Below are 12,320 nucleotides of genomic sequence, written 5' to 3' on the forward strand. Positions count from 1 at the left end.
ACAGTTACTAGTGAGGTCATTCATAAGGCTATATTTAGACACAGTTACTAGTGAGGTCATTCATAATGCTATATCTAGACATAGTTACAGCCATATGTATTACATACATAAATATTCAGCTTGTAGGTCAATTAAGTTTGTGTATAATGAATTTCAAATATAATGTCATCAATTGAGTGAGTATGGTAAATTCATTTAGCAGAAATAGCAGAAATATCACAACCGGGGACATCAGAAATGGACTTCACACATGGTACCCATGTGGGGAATTGAACCAGATCTTCAGCATGACGAGTGGACACTTTGACCATCAGGCTACCCCAATTTCACCAATGAACAATGCACACATTGGCACATGGACACCTGCATCATACCTTCTCCAGGAGCTCTCCACGTCTGGACTGCCGCAACATCTTCGTCTCGTTGCTTTGAACCATCAACTGGGTGCTGACATATTGCTGCAAGACAACACCCAATCACTGTAAGCTAAACCTTTCTAATCAGTTTCTGCACATGGATATATGTTTAGAGTTACTGTCTGAACTGAATCTTAATAATAACTGTTTGGCCAAGTTGGAAATTGGATCACAATTCTTCAGCAAATTTTATTGAAACATTTCTGACAGTTCATCTGCAGAGATGTGTTTGAAATTCATTCAAGTCTAATAAACAGGAATTAATAAACAGGAATAAGTTAAAAAATTATAACGACAAACTGGAAGTCAACGAATGGCTAAACATTCAACATTGCTCTCTTACCTATAACTGTGTCCAGGTATTGTCTTTATGTCCATCAATTCATTCAACATATCATTTCAAACATTTAGATATTTCTACATGTTGATATTCACATATAAAACCCATTGGAAAGACTTCTGCAGCTTCTCCTCCAACCTTTAAATTTCATTTTACAAGGCCCTAGCCTAAACAAAACCCCATATTCTATGGCTTCTAGTCAAATCATAGGAAAGAGTTCTGCCCATATGCCCTCTTTATACATAAAACATTTCCACCTTCCCCAGTGTAATATTCCAACACTGACATAAGTTCATTGGTTGTTTTTTATACCTGTTCTAGTTTATTGAATGTATATTTAGAGTGAGGTATGCATGTCAGTTTGTAATTTAGGCTTTTGACTGGGGATACAGGCGGAACTTTTACCAAATCATATTACCTGAATATATAAATATATTTTTCCTCATTGTTAAAATTCACGGTTGAAATGAATGGAATTGGTACCAAATTGTCCATGAAATCAATAGTACATATATTTATCTTTCCCCCAAACTCATCCTATATATATTATGTTCCATGAGTGGAGCTTGTCAGTGATTAACACAGATGTCCTGTTTACCTGTGACAAAACTTTCTATTGTCTATTTTAGCTGGGGTAAGCCTACAAGAAAGGGAAGTTACATAATCGTAGCTTGTCAATTTGTCTCTTCCAAGCTAGTTGAACACAAAGTGTTCAGTTCCCAGGAGTGTGAAAAAGGGATGTGCCACACTGGCAGGGATTGTAGCGTAAACTCAACATACCATCCAGCATCATGTCAGTGGAATACTTCACATTTCATATAATGGATTTGTGTGTTGATATTCAGCGGATCTTGTGTGGACATGGAAGTCGATGTTATCAAGAAGTAAGACTTTTTGACAGTTCTTATTGATACTTACTATTATTTAGAGTATGTCTTGTAAAATTTATTTAGTCTGTCATCATTAAGGTGAAAGTTATGCCCATATCCTCCACATGTATTGTATTTTATTTATCAGGATTAATTAGAGGGTTAAAGGTGGAAAGGGTTCTGCCCGTACCCCCTTCTTTTCTCATAGAATATTTCCATCTTCCCCAGTGTAATGTTCCAACCCTGAAATAAGTTCTCTGTTTTTTATACCTGTTCTAGTTTATTGAATTTATATTTAGGGTCAGGTATGCACGTCAGTTTGTAATTCTGGCTTTAGATTGGGGTGGGGGGTACGGGTGGAACTCTTACCCTATTAATAACAATATGGGTGTTACGAGCGGAAATCTTTCCGAATTAAACTGTTCTTAAATTATTGTGTGATCTCTCTTTGTTATGTATGGAGACTGTCTCGTGGATCCACTTGTAATAATCGATCTGATAAAAATAAATGACAAATTATTGATGTCATGATGCCTTAATTCGGAAAGTAAATCTAAAACCCTCTGAAGGGAAGTTAAATAATGTTGTCCTGGTTACCTCAATGTGTTGCATGACATCATTGTACATCTCAGTAGCCATCTTGAAAACAGGCTGATCTGTGCTGTTGTACATGATAGCATTGGTAAACATCAACATCATATCTCGCTGGAACTCTGGCGTTGTCCGTAGCACTCCTGTTTCAATATTCTTCTTGATGGTACCAAGGTCCATTGGTCTAAACAGATTCCAAATTACCATGAAAGTAAACATTCAAAAAGCCAACAGCACTCAACAGCAGGGTATTGTACAACATTGGACAAGAACAACAGGATATTCTACAACCAAGGCATTGAAAACATGAATTCTCAGCAACAAATGCCTGAGACAAAATATGTTACACAAATTAGGGGCGGATATAGCTTTTCGACAAAACTGGGGTGTAGGGGGTGGGGATGGGTGAACACCCCTCTGGATCCACCTATGACAAGTCAAACCATTCACAACATCAAATTCCACCTCATTGTTTTTCTGATCTTTAGAGCAGAATCAGAGAAGTTATTTGGACATCTATATATAATAATCTAAAACTAATACCATTGTTCCTCTGTTTACAGGTCAGGTACTTGTCTTGTTCCCACTATACTTCCCAACTCACCTGTGCACAATTCCCTTGTAGCCAGGAGCTATTTCATTGGTGACAGGGTGCAGGAAAACATTGGCATATCTGCAACAGACATTACAGAGTGTTAAGTCCTAAAGGTAAAAAGAGTTCATTCCGAGGTTCCCCTCAGTCACAACTGAGCTTCTTGATCTACTAACAGCATTTGACAGAGTTGTTCTCCCACAAGATACTTACTTGTTATCTAGTTATTTTATAAGACAGCTGTCAAATTTGTCCTTTCAAACCACACTGTTGACTTTCTCTCAAGCAGCCGACACACTCGAACTCTCAAGCAACAGTTGATATGTTCTCTATTATCAACAGATGGCTTGTTCTTCCCTGAAAACAATCTCTCATGCCAACAATTTTCTCAAACAGTTAACTTACTTGTGATTAGCTGCTGATCGCCACACCAACATGATTGATTTCTTCCATGTCTTGAAGGCCTTCTCATCCTCTGTGTCACTACTTGAAACAACACAAATGCATTATGGACTTTGCACTAGCTGCCAAACACTTACTGCCGTCTATCAATACGTCAGTATCACGCATGCAAAGTTCAGGTCAATTACAATTCCAGTATTTTTTCACATGGTATTTGGTAACAATAAAAGACTAAGTAAGAAAATTATTCACGGTAAGTGAGTGAGTGATTTTAGTTTTACGTCACACTCAACAATATTCCAGCTATATCAACATATGCGAGAATTTCATGTTAGCTGTAACACTAGGCAATTTTTCACAGAAACACAGCATTTTGCATGCACACCACAGAAAAAATGAATTTCACTCTAAATTTGTACACATATTGCCTTTAAAAGCATGTGAATCCGAATAAAATTTCACTTCTTCACTGACACTAGTGAAACGCTGACACGATGCTGCGACTTACAGCCCCTGAACGGGAACGTGCCATAGGCATGCTTCAAAATGGCCCAGCACCAGGGAAATTGCCAGATGACTACACTGCGCACACACAACAATCGCAAGACTCAATTAAAGGTTTCTGCAAACGGGGAGCATTCGGGACCATCCTCAACGTGTGACAACAGCACGTCAGGACCATCAGATCGTACGGGATCATGTCCGAGACAGAACACTACCAGCGACAAAAACGGTTGCTCAAGTCCAAGGATGATGTGGAATCATTCACCCCAACACCGTACGGAACCGTCTGCAAGCTGCAGGCCTGCGTTAACAACGTTCTTATTTCGGCCACATATTAGCGGATCATCACCGAAACCAGCGTCTACAGTGGGCAAACAGGCACCAGAATTGGCGACTATGACAATGGCATGGTGTCATCTTTTCTGACGAGTCACGATTTCACTTAAGGAACGCAGATGGCCGTATGAGTGGTTTTTTTTGAGACGTGGTGAATGTTATAACGCCGACTGTGTCGTTCAGACCAACCGTTGGGGTAGTGGCAGCGTTATAGTGTGGAGTAGAATAAGCTACCGTCACAGAACCCCTCTCCATATCTGCAGAGGAAGGGTGAACGCCGTCTACTACCAGGACCAGGTGCTGCAGAACCATGTTGTGCCGTTCTTCAACCAACACCACGATGTCCACACGTTCCAACAGGACAACGCTTGGGCACACACTGCAAGGGTGTACCTTGCACAGCACAACATCCCCGTGCTTCAGTGGCCTGCTCTGTCACCCGATCTCTTCCCCATCGAGCACTTACGGGATGAAATTGGACGACGTCTTTCACGTCGACGCCAGATGGACAACATCCGAGAACTTGAGGTTGCCTTTGTTCAGGAGTGGAATGCTATCCCTCAGAACACTATCCAGTGTCAATGCAAATGGCAGTCACACCCGTTAATCTCAAATGCATCATAAGTATATACTTCACATATCTATCCGTGGAGCTATTCCACATTTCGTGAGTGGTGTTTTTTCATACGGACTGAGTATAGTTACTGCCATTAAATTGATTTTACGTGTGTTTCAGTTGTTCTTATGTAGCTTCATTAAATGATCATCTACATTGTGATTATCCATCATTGACGGTACATATGTCAGAGAAAACATTTCTCTTTGGTTTCGGCAAACAATGTAAAACCATAAGGGTTGGGAAATCCCTCGTGACTACACCACTTGGGATTTCACCCCCCACTCTGGTTTTACATTTTTACCAAAACCTCAGAGGCATCTTTTCAATGATATATAACACCAACATGTATTTGTGACTGCTCATATACATACCACATGGACAAGGAGGCAGGACTGTTTGGAATGGATTCTGAGAAGATGGAGCCACAGGTAGGAGCAGGGTCGTCACTCTCTCGCATCTCTTCATCTGACAGATCAGCATCACTGTGTTTTGAGCTGGCGTCGTCCTTCTTGTCATCATCCTAGAGGAGACACGTCTTGTAGTTTCTACACAATCATGACTCAACAAAACGAAGACATAGCTTCATTTTGTTTCAGATGTGAGATGTTAATAGTATCAGGATTCAGGTGTGAGACCTGCACATCGTGTTCTAGTCTCGAAATAGATATGTTCTCACACTCCAGGTAAGAGATCAGCAGATCATGTTTTTGGTGAGAGATGTGTATGCTATTATCTTTAAGTTTAAGTTTACTATTGATACAAGGGCAGTGTCCCTTTCAAAATTCTGACAATGGCTAATACTCCTGAAAATGGCCCATTGTTTGTTGTCTATCCCACTCCCTGTAATATGTATCCCATATTATAGTCTGCGTGAGAGATGTATAAGCACTGAATGTGAGATATTCATGTGATAAGGATCTAGATGTGAAGCATCAATGATGTCAGGATCTAGATGTGAGGTATCAATGCCGTCAGGATCTAGATGTGAAGCATCAATGACGTCAGGATCTAGATGTGAAGCATCAATGATATCAGGATGAAGATGTGAAGCATCAATGATATCAGGACCTAGATGTGAGGTATCAATGATATCAACTTGTAAATGTATGGGGGATAAGCAAATGAAGTTGATGCCATGAGATGATTACAAACCTGCACAGATCGGCGTGAAGGCCTCCCACGATGACCCCCTCGACCTCCACGTCCTGACAAAATAACACATGCAGATATCAGCAAGTCATGCTTTCATGGGTCAGATACAACAATGATGATCTCTCTTGAACATTTCAGTTGTATTCAGGGAGTCTGAGTATGGTTCTATCCTGCATTTATCAATATTCCAACAATATCATGGCGGAGGACACCAGAAATAAAATTCAAACATTCGCCCATGTGGGGTATTAAACATAGTCTTAAGCGTGACGAGCAGATGCTTTAACCATTAAGCTACCCCAATGCCTAACCTTGGATTTGAACCTGCAATGACAGGTTTCTGGGGCACAAGACTGCCTAGTGAATTGAGATGACTTACAAAACTGACACTTAACTACCAAGCATGGTGTCAACAGGGTAAGTTTCAAGTTCTGGTCAGCCTAGATGTGGCCTTGTAGAATAAAGTGTTTCTCCAAGAACAAGAAGTGAGTAAGTTTGTTTTTATGCTGTTTTTAGCAACATTCCTGCAATATCATGGCGGGGAACATCAGAGATCGGCCTCACATACTGTACCCTTGTAGGAATCGAACATGGGTCTTTGGCACGACGGCAAATGCTTTAACCACTAGGCTAGACTGCTGTTCCTAATAAGGAGATGATACCAGCTGTTGTGGATGAAGGAGGCATACAATGGACCCTGTCTCACCTTTCCTCCGGCGTGGCTTGATGGACTTGCCACCACTCTCGCTGACCTTGGAGGACACAGAGCTGGCTGGTGATGCTGGGTCTTCCTTGATGGATACCTCCTCATCCACACACACAAAACTGCTGCCTGCAACCTCGCTGGAGTCCTCATCTTCCTGCAACTGAAAATTAATCGTCCATGTTTGAAACAAAATTCTCTACATTCATACACATGAATGAAACATGCTAGTGACTAGCGGTCACCTCATCCGTCTAATGATCGTCTCATTTCCGTCCCATGTCACTCACCTGACTAGCAGTCACTTGCTTCCCTCCACCCTTATGCTCGGGTCGGGGTTGCGGAGTCAATTCAGCCTGTGTCAACTCATCAGCTGTCCCTTCATCCTCTGCAACATCATCCTTGCCATCGCCACCATCACATGATGGGTCACATGACTGGTCAGCTGACCCTTCTTGTGGATCTCCATCATTGGAACTGACCTCGACTGCCGTCACATCCACATGAACACTCTCATCAGCTGAGTCTAGAGAAACAATATCAACAGTCACTTATTAAAAACAATGAGCTTGAATGCTAAAAATACAGCTTGCAGTCACTGATATTTGAATCAATTTCCAATCTATCCAAAATCACAAATAGTCAGATCTGGGTTTGATTTGGTCTGCAGGAACCCATGCTTGTCACAAGAGATGACCAATGGGATTGGGTGATCGGGCTCGCCGAATTGGTTGACATATCATCGGTTCCCAATTGTGCAGATCAATGTTCATGCTATTGACAACTGTACTGTCTGGCTGACTCCATTATTTACAGACTGCTGCCATATAGCTGGAATATTGCTGAGTCCAGTGTACAACTAAATTCACATATGGTCAATCCCTTTCTGATTTCAGTTTATTTTCACACAGAGACTGGCTTTCATCATACGTCTGGTCATTAAATTATTCCTTTCATATCACTTGATCCAAGTTATTCCAGTTCTTTGAGATTCATACCCAGAAACTAGCCCTTGAAAGATTCAGGTTCTAAATAGAGATGAGGTCTCCTACCTTGATCCAGTTGATCTGTGGACTTGGGTTCGCCAGCTTCCAGGATATCGAGAGGGGAGGGTACTTCTGTCACAGTGATGACAGGTGCACTGGTGGCGGTGGTGAGAGATGATGAGGTGGTCTCTGGGACCGGCTTTGGCTGTGCTCTTGTGAACAGCAGCTTTGACAGTGTGGGGGCAGCTGAAAAGTGAGTGAAAAGGTGTATTTAACAAGTGTATGAATAATACGGAGTTTCTGCACCAGACCACCATTGTTTAACAAGCAGTTTACGGAGACAGTCTTCAATGCCAGGTCAGACACCAGGCATCCTTGATGGAATGACTTTGTGCAAGATTTTCATGTTTTCTGAAAGTCCATCCAGCAATTACACCTGACCATGTTTTTCAATATTTAGTGCTGCTATTTTCAACTCAATGGCTTAAGAGAAATGTGACCATACATATTTGATATTTGGTGCAGAACTGGTGTGTTTCACTTCCCGTACCCTGGTGTAGGCTATTTGTTCGTTTGGCTTTTGGTGCTGCTTAAAGGGCAAACTGAGCATGCATGCACATATAAAGGCACCTGTTAAAGAGATGAAGTTAGAACATTTGTTTGTCTGCTGTTTATATAATCAAGCCTGGACCAGACAATCCAGTCATTAAGATCATGATCGTCAATGTACGCAGTTGGAATACAATTGCACGTGTCAACCAAGACAAAGGGTAAACACTTGAAAACACAGGTTTTGAGCAACCAATACATATGTTACCAGTCCATCTGTCTGAACTGGTACTCGTTGGGACTGCAGAAAAGGTTTGGTACAGACATGTGCCAGATTGAAGAGCTGACAAGGTTACATACGACTATAACTGAAAGACTTTTGACACTGTCATGTACATTGTTGTACCACTTGGTTCTCTAAATTAAAACACACATTGACAATAAAACATGTCAACTCACTAATTACATATATAATCATACCAATACTGAACTAAGACTAAATTGCCTATGTCAACAAGCATGTAGTTTAAACAAAGGATTAATTGATGACAATACACATTCGGCCAATTCCTCACCATATACACCATATTGAACAGTATTAATTACTGTGGTTGTTCATTTCATGCCGAGTTCAGGAACTGGCAGCTGCTTCAGATTGCAGAACTTTCAAACCATGACAAGCAAACAACCATAGACTGGGCTGAGATTTTTTATGCTGGTGTTGACAACTTGCCAGATTGGACAGTTGCCGGTTTTGACAGCTTCCACTGTAATACTGAATACTGTTATTGACTTACCACATGATGGGGATGTTGGAAGTGACTCTGTCAGGGGTACATTCTGCACAGCACTAGCTGCGATCTTCATTTGCTGCTGCTGCTGCTGCTGCTGGAGTTGCTGTTGCTGTTGAAGCTGCTGCTGCTGTGCTTCTCTAGCTTGATTGACAGCTGCCTCCCTTGCTTGGCTCACAGCTGATTCTGCTGACTGCTGCAGCTGAAGTGCCAGTTGTTGCACCTGCTGGGCCTGGGTGAGAGCCTCAGCCTGCTCAGCCTCCTGGAAGAGTGAGTGAGTGAGTGAGAGATGGGGTGGGTGTGTGAGCATACAGTGAGTGTATAGACTCTAGTGTAAACAGAAGATGTGTCCCATCTTTTTAGACCCAGGGATTGGGAAGGCAGAGGCCATGGGCCATTTTGCACATTAGAATGAAAAATGGCCCATTAAAACTTTGAAGTTTACTACAGATACAAGGGCAGTGGCCCATTCTAAATTCAGAAAATGGCTACTAATCCTTAACATGGCCCATTGTCAGAGTTCTCTTTCCCAATCCCTGTAGGCCAGAGAAACAAACGTAACATCTCACGTTTTTCAGCTGTTGCAAGCTGTTGGCAGACTTCAGTTTACTCTGCAGGAGAGATGACAGAAGTGGGGAGGTAGGTGGAACAGCCTTGGTACGAGGTTCAGGCTGTTGTGCTGCCACCCCTAACGACGTTGTGGACAGATGCAGTGGTGTGTCATCATCCCCAATCTGAAACACATCATTGAATATCACCATGGAATCAACAATACTGTTACCATGGTTACATCACAAGAAATATGAAAAATCACAAATCTATTCCAAAGACCAATCTGCCACACATATACCATGACAGCACACCTTCAATTCCATTCACTATTAACTTCTTACCTTTGGATGCTCATGATATTGATCACTGGATTGTGCGGTCTAGACTCAATCGTTTACAGACCACCAACAAATAGCTGGAATATTGCTGAGTGCAGCATCAAAGAATAAACCAACCAACAAGCCAACTTACCTTTGGGACCTCAAGCAGGGGGAATTCTGGGTAAGATTCCTGTGTGTCTTCCTGTTCTGACAGACTGCTCTGTGAAGTGACAGATGGACGCTTGGGACCCAACACACGCTTGCACTGTTGGGCTGTGAAACACACAGATATAATATCAGATGATGCTCTCTACTGTGAAATGTTACCATTAGAGAAAATTAATATTGATTAATAGAAGATTCACTGGTAGATCAAGCTGAACAATTTGTCAAACAATACTCCTTGTGCAATATTCCATAATCAATCAGTGTTATGATTCAACTTGCCATAGGACAGTTGTTTGTAATGTTTAGAAACAATTTCAAACAAATCACAAGACAGAATGTTCCAGAACTGTGTCCTAGGGACCAACAACACATTGTGTTCTTTGGAGCAGCAACATTTGTGTCCTACTGAGTAACAACACAGTATGTCCTAGATAGGGAGTAACATATGGTGTCCTTAGCAGTAATACCATATTGTGTCCTAGAGACTAACATACTGTGTCCTAAGGACTAACATACTGTGTCCTAGGGACTAACAAACTGAGTCTTGGGGAGTCCAAGGGAGTAACAACATTTGATGTCCTAAAGAGTACTGTGTTCTCTTGAAAAACACATAGAGTCCTAGGAGTCCTAGTCCTAGAGTAACAACATATTAAGTCCTATGGAGTAACTAACAACATTCAGCCAAGTCTTGTTAATCCGACCTTTGTTTAACCAACTATCGGCTTTATCTGACGCTTTTGTTGGCAACAAATTGAATACACATAATTTAGTCTCATAAATCCAGTAGTCCAATGTTCCGACTCTGACAGCCCCAGTTAGCAACCGACTGTTGTAATCACTTGGTAACTAGTCATGTTAATCCAACACTGAAATTAGCAACATAAGCGATCAATTATCAATGAATACAGTGCCATGTCACTCATGATGCTATGATATACATACACACTTCATAAGAATCATGATTGTCCTGTTACTGACCGTGAATGTGACCTTTATTGTCCTTTCATGTACGATAATCCAACATTCTTGTTAATCCGACAATTTGCTATACAACAGAAGATGTCGGATTAAGGAGACTTGACAGTATCAGCACAGTGTCCCAGGTAGCAGCAAAGATACTGTATCTGCCACAGGTAGAAACATATTCACAATCCCCAACACCTCCAACCCACCCCCAACTCACCTTGAGCTTGAGCCCTAGCATCCTCCATTGCTTTTTTCTCTGCCTCCCTTGCCGCTTCCTCAGCAGCCTTCTCTCTGCAACATCACCAACATCACCAACAACATCATCAAAATGCTGACAAGAAGATTATCAATAACAGTGCTTTCAACAATAAACGATATGATAACAATGCCTCTCAGTCACAGTCTCAGTCACAGTCCAAATAACATAAACATATGAACCAAATGACATGTAAATCCTTTTCGCTTTTGCAAACCTCACAACAACAAAATAAACATCATCCAGTTATCATCATCACTTTCATCACCTGATGCCCATGCTTCCCTCTCACACACCTGACAACACAAGTCAGTGAGTTCAGTTTAGTTTCACGACACACTCAGCAATATTCCAGCTAAATTGCGATGGTAAATGATCGAGTCTGAACTAGGCAGTTCAGTCATAAACTTCATGAGCATCGATCTATGAGTGAGTGAGTTTAGTTTACCACCGCACTCAACAATATTCCAGCTATATGGCGGCTGTCTATAAATAATCGAGTCTGGACCAGACAACCCTGTGATCAACAGCATGAACACTGATCTGCACAACTGGGAACTGATGAAATGTGTCAACCAAGTCAGGGAGCAACTGACCACCTGATCCCTTTAATCGCCTCTTATGACAAGCATATTCGCCTTTTATGGCATGCATAGCATCGATCTGTGCAATTGGTACATGAGTAAACCAAGTCAGTCAGCCTGACTATCTGATCCTGTTTGTCACCTTTTAAGACAAGTATGGGTCACTTAAGATCAGTTCTATACCGGATCTCTATGTGTCCCAGACATGAAAATCAAATGGCTAACATGAACATAATCAACGTACGCCTGCATCTGTTCCCACATCTCCGTCAGCCGATCATCATATTGTCCAGACTTTATGCATTCCACATCTTTCTTCAGCTTCCTGAGGAATGCAAACATGCAAATAATGTGTATTCTTGAATGATTTTGATTGTTTGTTTCAGTGGTTAATAATCTGCTTCTGCACAATTACTGTTTTCATTTCCATGTAAAGCAAGTTTAATTGTTCACAATACTCTTTTAAACTTAAAGAAAAACAATTGTTCATGAAATGTCAGCAATGAATGAATGAATGACTGAATGAATAAATGAATGAATGAATGAATTTGTTTTCACGCAACTTTCAGCAATATTCCAGCAACAATACAGTGGGAGTTACCCCAAATGGGCTTCACACACTGT

At 41.3% G+C, this 12,320-nt stretch overlaps 1 protein-coding gene across 2 annotated transcripts in view; it reads right to left on the minus strand.

Moving 5' to 3' along the window:
* The window catches only part of LOC137266440 (bromodomain-containing protein 8-like), a 34,112-nt gene that overhangs the window by 1,730 nt on the left and 20,062 nt on the right, over positions 1-12,320 (minus strand). The window contains exons 6-19 of one of the 2 annotated variants that reach the window (XM_067801939.1): positions 11,941-12,021; positions 11,074-11,147; positions 9,874-9,995; positions 9,420-9,584; positions 8,857-9,112; positions 7,577-7,756; positions 6,815-7,050; positions 6,528-6,687; positions 5,822-5,874; positions 5,041-5,189; positions 3,214-3,294; positions 2,821-2,889; positions 2,223-2,400; positions 375-458 (exon numbers count right to left, since the gene is read on the minus strand). In XM_067801939.1, coding sequence (XP_067658040.1) covers positions 375-458; positions 2,223-2,400; positions 2,821-2,889; positions 3,214-3,294; positions 5,041-5,189; positions 5,822-5,874; positions 6,528-6,687; positions 6,815-7,050; positions 7,577-7,756; positions 8,857-9,112; positions 9,420-9,584; positions 9,874-9,995; positions 11,074-11,147; positions 11,941-12,021 — 1,888 coding nt within the window. The remainder of the gene's footprint in view (positions 1-374; positions 459-2,222; positions 2,401-2,820; positions 2,890-3,213; positions 3,295-5,040; positions 5,190-5,821; positions 5,875-6,527; positions 6,688-6,814; positions 7,051-7,576; positions 7,757-8,856; positions 9,113-9,419; positions 9,585-9,873; positions 9,996-11,073; positions 11,148-11,940; positions 12,022-12,320) is intronic. The other variant, XM_067801940.1, reaches the window with a different exon arrangement.

Source organism: Haliotis asinina, chromosome 15, assembly GCF_037392515.1.
Source record: "Haliotis asinina isolate JCU_RB_2024 chromosome 15, JCU_Hal_asi_v2, whole genome shotgun sequence".
Classification (NCBI taxonomy): domain Eukaryota; kingdom Metazoa; phylum Mollusca; class Gastropoda; order Lepetellida; family Haliotidae; genus Haliotis; species Haliotis asinina.